We start from the raw sequence: 13188 nt of genomic DNA, 5'->3' as shown, positions 1-13188 counted from the left end.
GGATAGTCTAAATCGGGGCAGGTGGACTGGACTTGGACGTGTTGGACTTGGACTCGGATCTGGGCCTGGACTTGTTGGATTTGGGACCGAGATGCATGCGACTTGGAAAGAGCTGGTTGCTGTCGATGTCGACGTCCAAACAAGTTGGAAGCAGCGATGACGGGTTTGGATGGTCGGTTGATTTTCGATGACGTGATGTATTTTCTGCTGCACAGGTACAACTGTACGCTGAAAAGGAACTTCGTTCACTGGTCGAACTGGTCAAACTGGTCGAAACAAAATGCTACGAGATCAAGAAACGTCTTCAGATGATGATGGCGAAGGATTTTGTCACCGGAAATGGGAGAAGAGTGTTATCAGTAAATCAGAGTAATGGGAAAAGGAGGCATGAATGGGGTTAAGGCCGAAAAGAAAATAATAATAAAAATGAAAAAAAGAGAAGCAGCCGAAACCGATGAAGGATCAATTTGATGTTGTCCAAACAATGCGAATAGGAACGGAGCATTGGAGTAGCGCAAACTGTGAACGAAGTCACTTCGGGTTGACCGGTCGCGGTACGGTACTTGCCAGTGACAGTGCTTCGGGATTAGGACTCAACGAGGACAATTGATAGGACAGCCCGCACAGAGGACACGGTACAGAGGTAAGGCGAGAATAATTGAAGCGTATAACAATGATCACTATCACTAGGAGAGATGCCGGAGCACAACATTGAACGATCAAATGTGATTGGAATTGATCATTCTCTGGATCTATATCACACCGAACATTAAGTATTAAGCCCTGGGAATTGATCATTGATGGAACATTGATCGAGTCGGGGACTTTTGATGTGAAAATATCCATTGCCAATAATAGGAATCGAATATTTGAGACAATGGAGCGAGTGATGTTCATAAAAGTATTAGACTCATCAATCACAACGTCTCTCAAGGCAGTCGAGAAAAGACTGACCGCGAGGCACAAGAGCATTGACAGCATCACTCAGCTCTGCCTGCACTTTTGCTCTCATCCAAACTCCTTGACACTCTCCACACTATTGCTTCGTATTGATACTGAAGTCGTCCCAATTGCTCGGACGGACGCGTACTCATCCTCAACAGGCCCGGCCCCGCTCAATCCGAACATTGAATTGGGCGTACGAAGTGGTCCTCGCGATTTTTCTCTCTTTTTCCTTTTTTTAACCTTCGCCATGGAAACCATTGATTATCGCAATTACACATAGACACACAGACGACGGAAGCAGTCTATGAAATAAATACCTTCGTACATAGCAGAACATCAGGATTGGGTAGGCATCATACACACATCTGGATCAGATAGATTGCGAAGAGCGGGGAAGGGAACCAAGAACATCCTTTCACTGAACTGAAGTTTCCAGTGCCATGTCCGACGCCAGCCAGCTCCGCGTATTTCCTTTCTGTTTCGGGTGCAATCCGGCTTTAGTAAGTCTCCGTTGCCCCGTTCTCCCATCTCGACTTGCTCGACTTACCCCAAATTGCCCGGCTTGAAACACAGTCTCGGTCTCACGCGCAGCCTATTAAACAATACCAAGATAGTGGGCCCTCGACGAGAGAGCTGTTGCTGATGTCGATATCCGCTAAAGACGACAGGATTGAGACTACCAAGTACACCATTCTAAACATCTGCCTAAGATTCTGACAAGAACGTGATCTAACAACCACCCTCAGTTCTTGAAATCAGGTCTGTGAACACAGCACTGGTGCATATCAAATCTGTTATGTACTCCATTTTCTAGTCCTCGACGAATAATGGATCATCTGAACTCGGAAGCGTCAATACCAGAGCTATCGACGTCCGATTTCGTGATGACACAACCACGCCAACACCGCAATTATTTTGGATGCATGATTGCGTTTCTATTCAGGGACAGACACACGTAGCCCATAAACCCCCCTATCCAACTACCTCCGCACCCTTACGAACATTATACCAAAATGCCCTCCTTTCAGACACAGACTGGTAGTTAATCCCACGTACACACATACGTACATCAAGTGCATAAGCTCAATAGCACCCATAGCCCCCTTCGCCACCCGATTTCCTGGTGCCTGAATCGCGAATAGGGGGCTCCTTAATCATGCCAACGCGCTTTTCGGCAGTCTCCTTGCCATTTTGGTGACGATTTCTCCACTTTCTACTTGGAAAGGGACTCGGGTTCTCCCTTTGTATCCAGTGGCATGAAAAAAGAGTCGTCAGCTTACAGAGCCACTGAGTAACTTTCAACAACTTGGCATCAAGAGGATGGGGACCTGCAAGTTGTTATTGACTTACGTGTAAGTTAGAAAAATCTCAAGCCATCCACGCACCACTCCACCCCTCATATCCTTGTACAGCGCCTCAAATTTAGCCCTCGCCCACGGCTTATACGGCTCCTCATCGGACGTCCAGGGGGGCCCTTCGAAAGGGGCCACACCTCAGAGGCTTCATCGACCAACTTATCCCAAACCCAGACTCAATCACTCCCATTTCCAGAGAACGATCGGCTAGCCTTCACCGCTGGCGTGCCCGCTCAGACGTTCACTCAGGCGTTGTTGTCTCCAATCTGTTTGAGCCCCTCGCTGAAAGTGCAAGCCGTGGACGCTACCGCGCCGCGCCGCGGTAAAAAAAAAAATGTGGTGTAACCCCAGGTGAAAGACGGGAGCCATTCTCGCTGAGCACGTCAAGCGGCCAGGTAAGGGAAGGTAAGGCTTTTTCCTTGACCGCAAGAAGGGATCTGGAGGTGCTTGGCTCAAAAACGCGAGGGCTCTGGAGAATTCCGCTTGGAACGCCAGGTCGTGGGAAGGCGATGGATGCGAGTGGTATGAGCCTATTTTGAATCCCGGGCTTTGCTTGCTACTCGAATCACACCTGATAATCCTCTACATCAAAATATTGCATCTCCCTCCCTTCGCTCTGCATCCTCTGCATGTAGCGCAAAGCAGTGCCTGGCCAACGACCATAGTCGCCTCGCACCACTATATTTTAACAGTCACAACCTCGCTTTGCTCGATGTTCTTTTCCCGAAACCCCTTCCCAATCTCCAACCCTTAATCTCAAATCAGCAACTCCATTCACTCGAAGCTCAACCCTCCCCAAAAACACAATTTAGGAGGCGCAGTGTACAACCAGAAAGAGAAAAATGCCGCCGGATCTCGGCCCCAACAATTCAGATCATGGCGATTTCATGTGCTCATCTGACGAGTGCGAAGTCTACACAGAAGCCGAACAACGCGAACGTTATGGCGACGGCTGTTCCTATTACTATCCCGTCTACGTAGGCGAAGTCCTCGATGACGGGCGCTATCGCGTCGAGCACAAACTCGGCTGGGGAGGCTACTCCACCGTTTGGCTGGCCCAGGATATGCACGAAAATAAATCTGTAGCCCTCAAGATCATGGTCCCCGGGGAAGAAGGTGAACGCGAGTGTTATGTGCATAATGAAATCATCCAAAATGTGGTTGATCTTTCGGGTCTCACTATTTGCAAGAGGGCTTTTTACATCGACATCCCGGAAGGTAAGCGCCATATGGTATTGGTGCTTCCTCTACGTGGCCCAAGCCTTTATTACTCTGTAAATTGGGGTATACTCCCACCCGCCTCCCACCGAGTTCCTGCGGCGAAGCAACTGCTCCTAGCTTTGAAGAGACTTCATGATGCGGGAATGATCCACCGGGGTATATATTAACTCAACCCTTCTAAACAACTCATAGCTCTCCCTAGGAAGCCGGCTAACACTGAATATCTTTAATAGACCTGAACCAGGGAGCTGTTCTATTCGACATGCCACCCATTGACAACCTCACGACAGCCCAAAGGTATGAACTATTCGGCCGGCCGCGAAAGATTCTCTTAGATGAAGTGTCCTGGAAACAAGCCGAGCTTGTAGAACCACTCAAGTTTCCAAAAGGCTGCGTTGGGAGCAATGTCTACCTCGGCGACTTTGGCCTTTGCATCAAGGCCGGCACGCCAGTGAAGCGCAGGATGCAAGGGCCCGCTAGGTTCTGCGCTCCAGAGCTATTCCACGGCGCAGACCCAAGCTTCGCCACTGATATGTGGGCTTATATGAATCTCTTCGCTTGCTTTTACCTGGGTACCGATGCTATCTGGGGAGAGGGACTCCTACTGACGACCCGCATCATTGAGACCTTTGGCCCGTTTCCCGCCCATTGGAAAGGCTCGCATTACCTCCAGCATGTGGATAAGTCGGGTTGGTTCAACCCAAACCCGGATATGGATTACTGGTATGACCCGCAGACAAAGACTGTTCCGAAAATGAGTCTTGAGAGTAAAATAGATAGGTTACGCCCTGACATTAGTGAGAATGAACGGTATCATGCCTTGAAAGTTATGTACAGGGGGTTCCAATACCTGCCCGAGAATAGGCTTACGGCGGCTCAGCTCCTCGAAGACGAGTCATTCAAGATTGTCATGGGCTTCTACGGAATCTAGAGGGCTTATTGTAACTGCTGGTCTGGAGAGCTGAGGACATAAACGCTTCAAAGCTCGAGGCTCGAGGCTCAATACGAGTGTTTATTTGATAGAGGACCTCGGAAGTCTGGTCGGCGGATCAAGCTGGTATCTTCTCCCTTACTCGGCACTTACTCTACGGATCTCCGTAATCCTTTCTCGGCGGTGGACCGTTTTCCGGAGTGAGTGGTGTAGTTCTTTACATTCTGGGCACCAAGGTCCTTAGGGATTTAGTTCCCTTTCAATTTAAGTGGCTTGCACGAAGTTCGTAGCCAGATGCGAACATCACCAAGCCAAGACAGCAACAGTTTCTTCTGTCAACCGACCCTTTATAGAGCGGATACACCTACCAAACGAGCACATACGACCATAGCTCGCAGATAATTGAGGGTCCCGTCCGCTCCCCTGAACACAAGCTGCGAAGCGTCAGACTAGTAGTTGGGTCGGTGACGACCAGCGAATCCCTGGTGTTGTATGTTTTTTGCCCTTTCTCTTTCTTTCTTTCTTTTTTACTCGTCACTCTTCTAGTAATTATGTACAGCCTGCTACAGTGTCTAGGGTCCTTACAATGTGTATATTTGGCGACAATGAGGCTCTTATTGAAAAGGGAATGATGCTACCAAGTTAATGTCGTGGGAAGGCCTGAGAGAGAGTTCCAGGTCTGTTGGTGTGGTTTTGTTGATTGGTCTTTAAGCCAGACATGTGTATTCCTTGACCTTTACATGAGATTGATACAGAACGGAACGTGACGAAACGGCTCGTGTCGTGGGTGGGCTAGCCTTGTCATGCCCAAGTCATGCTCTTCCAAATATCCCAAATATCTGTGAAGGGGAAATATCCCTCTTGAACATATACTCAAGAACTCATCCTCCAAAGTAGCACATCATCCCACCCTCAAAAGGAACATTGAAGTCGATGCAACGACTTCTCTCTAGGCCCCCGTTAGGAATCGGCTAGATTCGTCGTAAACGATTCAACCCATAAAGGAAGCTTCTTCAAAAGAGGGGAAACCTAGGTCTGGTGACCTCTTATTGTAACAAGATGCGAGGGGTAAACGATGGGAAGACTATTATTCCAAGTCCATCCTTCCCTGAAGAGAGTGACTCGACACCATAACTGGAACTAATATGAATGCTTTTTCCCCTCTGCGCCGGCGCCTTACCTAGTGTCTGGTAGATGGGCTCCGCCATTATGACAGTCAAATGTGAAGGACAATCCCGCGATGCCTCGTCCAAAATGAGCTGGTCCTTTGAATGAACAGTAGTTGAACTTCGATGTCCATTATGTAAGCCACATCGAGTCTCTTCAGGTGCAAAGGTCTGTGCGACGGTTCAATCTGTTCCAATTGAGTGTCAATTTGAAGGCTTGGCTCTTTTCGAGTGTACCTCGAGGTTTGTACATCCGCTTACATAACCCAGCGTAAATCTCTGTGATGCTTCAATCCCGAACTTCCTCAGCAACTTTTTCAAACCTCACGCGAGCCGACAGCACCTCCACCGACGCCATCACCGCGTAGTCAACCGCCCATCCCTCTGTCCTCCGCCAGAGCTCAATCCCCTCAATTCCGTCCCTTGCCTCTTATCACCACCACCAAGCGACGCATTGAGCTCCTAGCGGAAACACCCAACCCTCAAATCCCCGAAACAGAAAAAAAAAATCTTTCTCTTCTCGTTCGTGTCTTAATAAAAACAACACAACCTTTCTTCTCGCAAAAATGAGCTCAACACTCACAAGACCCCTCCCCAAACTCCTCCGCCCCTCCCCCCTCCAAGGCCTAACAACAACGCGCGCCCACCAAACCACCGCCCGCACAAAACGTGCCCTCCGCATCCGCCCACACGCCTCCCACACTCTCCGCCAACCAGCCACCGCCCCGGCGCCTCACCTCGACGAAATAGTCTTCAACCCGCCATCCTCCCAACCGACGGTCTACCACACGCCCTTCAAGTTCCTGCCCCAATCCGATCCCCGACGAAGCAACAACCTCCAGCTCCTCTTCCACAAGGACGCTGCCGAGGCTGCTTCGAGCGCGAACGGATATCTACCGCCTACCGTTGCGCCCGTCGCCGAGAAGAAATACCACTTGACTAAGGAGCAGGTCGCGGAGATTCGGAAGCTGAGGACGGAGGACCCGGAGACTTGGTCTGTGAAGAAGTTGGCGAAGAAGTTTGATTGCTCGACTACGTTTGTGCAGATCGCTACGAGGTATCAGGTTCCCGAGGCGTATAAGGAGAAGTTGGCCCAGGGCGAGATGAGGATGAAGGCTACTTGGGGTCCGAGGAAGATTAAGGCTAGGGAGGAGAGGAAGGAGAGGAAGAAGATGCTGTTTAGGGGCGAGTTATAATTATGGAACGTCTTTTGGGAGGGGTACCAAGTCACGGCCTTTTTCTCTCTAATTTTTGGGCGGAAGAACAAGGAAGGAAGGGGCTAGGCTGCGTATTCCACGGAAGAAGTATCTTGGTATGAAAGAGAGGAGTTGTACGAGGAATCGGGAAAGTCGAGAGGCCGAGATGAAGAGGCAAACCACGATGGGGAATGGGATTCGGGAATGCTCCAAGCTCTTCTGTACGATTATCGAAAAAACTGCCAACATCACCAAAAGTCCGTTGCACGGTCTCGCTTGTATAGATGGAACAGGAACCGCTGTCGCCATAGAACGGAGGTTTCCTAGGGTTTCCTCCCTTGTATTATTTTTTTGTTCTCTTATATTTATAAAAATACGACTCGTAACTTTTGTTTGCTTTCTTTTTTTTTTTTTTTTTTTTTCCCTTTGTTCTTTTTCTTCATTTTTCTTTTTTTCTCTCTTTTTGTTTTCCCTGATAAGAATACTTGCGAGTGTTGCGGTCGTTTTTAAATCAGCCCACCTCGGTGAGAGAAGAGTCCCTCCTTCAGACCCAAAATCTCGAGAATACCGTCGAGAAGCCTAAGGAGGAGAAATGAAAACGTACCCGCTAATTATGACCAAGCCTCCCATAGTCCGAAGACCTGCAGTCCAGATCCAGGACACCTTGCCGCCGTCCTTTGCATTACCTATTTGCGCCTAATAAAGAAAGAGATGACTAGGAAAAGAGAACAAACCATGTATGAACTGGAGAGTGAAGAATCCCTCCCATCATTGATTCTTCTTCATGTCGTCTTCTCCAGGGAGGACCCTCCAGCACCAACCACACCAACTCCGCACTTTACCCTCAACCTCCCTTTCGAGGATCTGAGAGGCGGACTTCTCGTCATGCCACTCGGGTACGCTCTGGCCAACACGGATCTTGACTACTGTCTTGTTCGTAACACAGCCGCCGGCGCCCTCAAACGGGTGCACATTGTATCCGGAGCGAGGCTCGACGCCGGGACTCTCGCGGTCCGAGTGAGGTGGGGAAGCAGGGGCAGGGGATGAGGATGGAGGTGTAGGGATCTCACCGGCGCTATCCATCTCGACTTCGGTTTCGATGGCCCCGAGGCAGTCGCCTTCACGACCGCAAGTAACGCCACGGTCACCATCCGTTATGCCCATTTCAGTGTACTTGCTGCGCCATTTCCAGATACTAGATGCTTTCATCAATCCCCGAGATCGGAACAGGCAGAAGCTTTTGAGAATGATGGAAGACACATACCGTAGGTAGGTCTGGTCTTTGCCACGAATGGACCTTCCGCATGGCTGGCAGAGCCAGACTCCCAAGGTCTCACACTGGCAAATTCCCTGCTGGATTACATTCGAAGAGATTGGTGTGTCCGGATCTAGCATGGGGTTGATGTGGTCCTTCAGCGGGGCTTCGGTGCAAGTCTGGCAAAGACGGCGATGTCTCTCCTTGAGGGCCTTTGGCTCAGGGGGCTTAATTGCACAATTCTAGGAAATTACAGCAAGGTTAGTCAGAAAAGAGCGTTTTCACGACCCAAAATCATATAATGGATATGTGTCGATGTGATTTGCAAAATAGTTGAGTCTTCAAATAACACAGTCCCCGTTAGCGACATCAGAAAGGCAAGCCTACCCGACAAACCACCCTTGAGCAGCGCCGACATTCGGCCACCATATCCCTGGCACATTGGCCCGCCTTTCCATGGAAATTCCGTAGAGAGGCATCATTCTCGCGCTGGATGTGCCAGATGCCGGCCCTAGCCCGGTACCGGAAAGTATCGCTTGGGTCCACAGGCATCTCGTCCTGATAGCAGCGGAGAGTCGAGGCAAGAAGGGCCTTGCGATATTGAATGAGGCCATCATGGGCGGCGCGGCATGTGCGGGAGAGGCTGTCGAGCGTAACGAGGTCGATGTGCGATGCGACTCCAACGGCGATTCTAGGATACGACAGAGAAGGAAAAGATGTTAGTGATTTGCCCTCTAGGATTGGAGAGAGCTAGTTGTTTTTGGTAGACTGGGGAAATTGGCCCAGAGAACGATTTACGTACGGATAGATGGATAGAGCTGTTCCGAGCAAGTTGGTAGATTTTGTCGAGTCGGGAGCGCTGCTAGGAGCTTCTTTAGGTTCGGTAGGTTCCTCTTGGAAGATGTGCATGTTGCTGTGTTGCACGGCCTTGCGGTGCATGTCGCTTGAGTAGGTATTGCGAATGGGCGTAATGCGCTGCCGGTCTCCAGGAGCCGGCTGCAGGTCGACCAGGACAGCCATGTCGACAGTGGAAATGAAGAACGGGAGAGTGTTTTAAAACTCGAAGGGCAGAGGATTCCGATTCAAACAAGTTCCGATTTGGATTGCGGTTATTCCCCTCTTGATAGCAGAGGGCGCGCTTAACATAAGCTTGTTAGTAGATAGAGGAGATCATGGCGGGGTATGGCGATCCGATACGCAGGAAGGACTAAGAGACAATCTGATAGTCAGAGCCCCGGACAATTTGATTGAAAAGCAAGGACGGTTCGAGCAGAAAACGAAGGTAGAGACGTGTCCTCTGATGCTTCGCGACAGAAAAATGATAGGATTCCGGTGCTAGGGACGAGAGAGGGAGAGAGAGAGGTAGGAGAGGTGAGAGAAGCTGAAACTACGCTATTGTCGAGGCCAATGACGGAGATGCACGGATCTGGGCTTAGCGTATCGTGGAGCACAATTGTAGGTACAAGTTGTCAAAGGTACAGAACAGTTTTGAATGTGGAGACGAACAATTGAAGCTATGTACTCGATGACTTCAAACAAAGGAAGGAGAGCTAGAACTGTCAGGATCAGGTGGTTCCTGCTTTGGGTACGGAGCAGTGAGATGGTGTGGCAAGTGGTGATTCTTCCCTTCCTAATTTTGTTACTGGTGAGCTAAATTTGGATGATTCCTTCCCTCCCTTCGATCCCGCGATTTTATATCTTCTGTTTTTTTTCTTAAACCCCAACAATTCTCCGGTCGGATCTAGTAGATGAGGAACAGCACGGCGAGCGATGGCTGTGTCAATCCACCTAAGACGATATTAGGATGACCAGGTGTTGGGATCGAGGGAGCGCAACGATGATGCGACGAATACCCCGCAGGTCCTGACGTGCTCCTGGACGCGGCGTCTAGAAAGGTCGATGGCGGGGTGTGCCTGGTGCTACAGATTAGAATGGAGGGCAGCTGATGATACTTAACAGAGGACTTCGTACCTGATGTTAAGTTAGTTAGGTTCGACTATCACGGATGTATTTGGTACTTTTTAATCGATTAGGTTCATGACGAAGATTGATGTCGAGGATCCTGAAGGGAGCTTCTCCGTCTTCCGAACACGTAAAGTTCATACCCACACGCATACCAACACGAATATCCACGTATGATGGGAAAGTTAAAGGGACATTTGCGAGATGCGTATCCTGATTGAAGAGGCGCTATTCCCTAAAGGAGCGAGATGTTGAGGCTGACACCTTGGAACCGGAAAGCTATTCAGGGTCTCCTCATGCGCTGACGTCACTGTAAAAACCTCAATTCCAGCATTGCATTGCCACAGCCCTTATTGATAGTTTACAAGTGGATGGCTGTGCTGACCAAGGGGAAAACGACAATGGTTCGTCATGGATGAAAATTTAACAGCATATTTTGGTATTTATGTGGCCAATTTGTAAACTAGTATATCGAGGTCTATTCTTCGCTCCTGTTCTAGACCACTGAATCTGTATCAGATCAGTCGGCTGGCAGTTGCTTCCATTGGTTTCGTTGGGGCTTCACGATGCTGGACATGACGTCTCAGCACTTCTTAATGCCAGCTGTCTCCACCCGGCCACTGTAACTTCCGGATCAAGCGGTTCCCCCTTCATCCCTTGACCAATCAACTTGGTGTTTCATTTCTGAAGTACATTGATCTCGGTGAATTTCATACCGGGATGGCGCCCTTATCCTGACACCTCATCTTCCAAGTTTTAGACCTTGCTCATTACAAATCGTTTATCGTCTCTCATCAACTCTATCGCATATAGAACAAACCGGATCTAGGGCATGAAATCGACATCTGGATAGATTCCCTCGCATCCTCCCTCATCGCCGCCAAGTTGTCATCGGACTCACTTGTACCTTGACTTTGATGTCCGGGTTCCTCATCGGCCTCGTCGGATACATCCCGTGGACCTTTCGGGATCCAGGAATCATTCATAGGCGAGGGTTTGGCTAGGCTGTAAGAGCCGTCTCCTTTCCCAAACTCCGTATAGTAGCACACATCTGTCTCGACACCTTCAAAATGAGGCTCCTCCACTGGAACCTCCCGTGGCCGCGGACCCCTTCGGCCTTTGACTTTGAGCGCGTCATCATCCCCCTTGAAGACGCCCATTTACACAGCTATTCGGCTCGCGTGGGAAATGAAAGCCCCGACCCTATGAAAGACCCGGATGTCGACGAGGGCGGAAAGGACAGCGAGCATGAGGAAACGGGCATGTTGGAGATGAGCGTGTCCGAGTACTCGATTGAGGGGTTGAGAAGGGAAGTGAGGAAGGGTGCTCGCGGAATCCCTTCTGATTATGAGCGTATGTTAACCCGGGGAAGGGCGCCCTCTTGCCGGCCCAAGTTCGAGACTTTCTCGGCTAGCATTCTTGATGTTGACGATATCCTCTTACAGTCCGTTCCAAGGTTGTGAATAAGGCCATTCAGGATATCGGCATGGGGAGTTATAACTGGCAGCTCTTCATTCTTTGCGGCTTCGGCTGGTTTGCAGACAAGTAGGTTCTAACTCGCCCCGTTTGGAATGTACCAGATGGCTAACAACATTTTTTTTTGATCTCTAGTCTTTGGTTACAAGTGAGTAATAGGTTCAAGCCTAATTACCATATTGAAAGGGAATCTCGCTGACCAGGACTTAGGGTATCTCCTTGACCTTACCATCTCTCTCCGCCGAGTTTGGCGTCGCCGAAAAGACCGTCCGCTACACCACCAGCGCAGTCTTTCTTGGTCTCTGCTTCGGCAGCTTCGTCTGGGGCGTCGGCAGCGATGTCCTCGGCCGCCGAATCGCCTTCAACATGACCCTTCTCATAACAAGTGTCTTCGGCATGCTCGCGTCCTACGCGCCTAGCTGGGGTTGGGTCTGCTTCCTCTACGGCGCCCTCGGTTTCGGCGTAGGTGGAAATCTCCCCGTAGACGGCGCGCTATTTCTGGAGTTCCTCCCAGACGCTTCTAGCTCCTTACTCACTTTGCTTTCCGTCTGGTGGCCCATCGGTCAGCTCGTCGCCTCGCTTGTTGCGTGGTTCTTTATTGCGAATTGGCCTGCCGATGAGGGATGGCGTCACTTTGTCTTTGCCATTGGTGTTCTGACCTTCATCATGTTCCTCGTGCGATGCTTCGTCTTCCACCTCTTCGAGTCACCCAAGTACCTCCTCAGTCGCGGTCGATATGCCGAAGCCGTCGCCGTGGTACAGGGTATTGCTTACAAAAACGGTGCCAGGACCTGGTTAACCACCGATGTCCTGGATGCCGTCGTCGACGACGCCGCGCGTGCTGAAACTCGCCCTCCTCGAGTCTCCGCCGCGAATGTCATACTAGAGAAGCTCACTTCCTTCTCAGCAGACCGTCTGCGCCCCCTGTTCAACACTCGAAAGCTCGGCATGGCCACGGCACTGCTGTGGTTCTGCTGGGCCACCATCGGCATGGGCTACCCCCTCTTCAACGCTTTCCTCCCCCAATACCTCTCCCACGGCGGCAGCGGCTCCTCCACCGAATCGACCCTCACTCCCCGAGACGACGGTTCCTCCGCCGCCGCGCCAGAAATTTCCAACGAAACTTACCGCAACTACGCCATAACCTCCATGGCCGGCGTCCCCGGCTCCCTCCTAGCAACCTACCTAGTCGACCACCCCTCCCCTTTCTTCGGCCGCCGCGGCACCCTCGCTCTCTCTACCCTCGCCTCGGCCGTCTTCCTCATCCTCTTCGTCACCCACGGCACCACCCCTTCCTCGCAGCTCTTGTTCTCGGCCATCGAGGCCTTTACTCAGAATATCATGTACGGCGTCCTCTACGCTTTCACCCCCGAGGTGTTCCCGGCCCCCGTTAGAGGCGCGGGCACGGGTGTCGCGAGCTTCTTGAATCGGCTGACAGGGCTGATGGCGCCGATACTCGCGGCGAATGTTCCCGGGGATGGGAGGAGTGAGCCGGTTTTCTTGGCCGGGGGGTTGATTTTTTCGGCGTTTGTGGGGGTTTGTTTGATTCCGGTTGAGACGAGGGGAGCACAGATGTTGTGAGGAGGCGAGTGAGAGGGTTGTTATCTTTTCTCAAGGGTTATCATGTTTGTTGACAGGCGCAACAACAAAAGCATATACACATGGTCTATACACAGGGGCG

The 13188-nt window shown here is 50.7% G+C and overlaps 3 protein-coding genes and 1 pseudogene across 3 annotated transcripts; 3 read left to right on the top strand and 1 right to left on the bottom strand.

Annotated features, from left to right (window-relative positions):
- Positions 1–3142: 3142 nt before the first annotated feature.
- Positions 3143–4452, top strand: SAPIO_CDS2647 (uncharacterized protein; the record flags this gene model as incomplete). The annotated part of the gene is made up of 2 exons (XM_016785614.1): positions 3143–3518; positions 3755–4452. The coding sequence occupies 2 exons, from the start codon at positions 3143–3145 to the stop codon at positions 4450–4452; spliced, it is 1074 nt and encodes a 357-aa protein (XP_016644990.1).
- A 1732-nt stretch (positions 4453–6184) lies between these two features.
- SAPIO_CDS2646 lies at positions 6185–6814 on the top strand (annotated as a pseudogene; the record flags this gene model as incomplete).
- A 768-nt stretch (positions 6815–7582) lies between these two features.
- Positions 7583–9089, bottom strand: SAPIO_CDS2645 (uncharacterized protein; the record flags this gene model as incomplete). Its single annotated transcript, XM_016785613.1, has 3 exons — positions 7583–8311; positions 8466–8760; positions 8872–9089. The coding sequence occupies 3 exons, from the start codon at positions 9087–9089 to the stop codon at positions 7583–7585; spliced, it is 1242 nt and encodes a 413-aa protein (XP_016644989.1).
- Positions 9090–11101: 2012 nt separating this feature from the next.
- Positions 11102–13088, top strand: SAPIO_CDS2644 (putative sugar transporter protein; the record flags this gene model as incomplete). The annotated part of the gene is made up of 4 exons (XM_016785612.1): positions 11102–11384; positions 11477–11576; positions 11643–11655; positions 11718–13088. The coding sequence occupies 4 exons, from the start codon at positions 11102–11104 to the stop codon at positions 13086–13088; spliced, it is 1767 nt and encodes a 588-aa protein (XP_016644988.1).
- Between the last annotated feature and the right edge of the window lie 100 nt (positions 13089–13188).

This window comes from Scedosporium apiospermum (assembly GCF_000732125.1).
Source record: "Scedosporium apiospermum strain IHEM 14462 chromosome Unknown SEQ_SAPIO_0086, whole genome shotgun sequence".
NCBI classification, from domain to species: domain Eukaryota; kingdom Fungi; phylum Ascomycota; class Sordariomycetes; order Microascales; family Microascaceae; genus Scedosporium; species Scedosporium apiospermum.
This window is presented reverse-complemented; position numbering and strand designations above follow the sequence as displayed.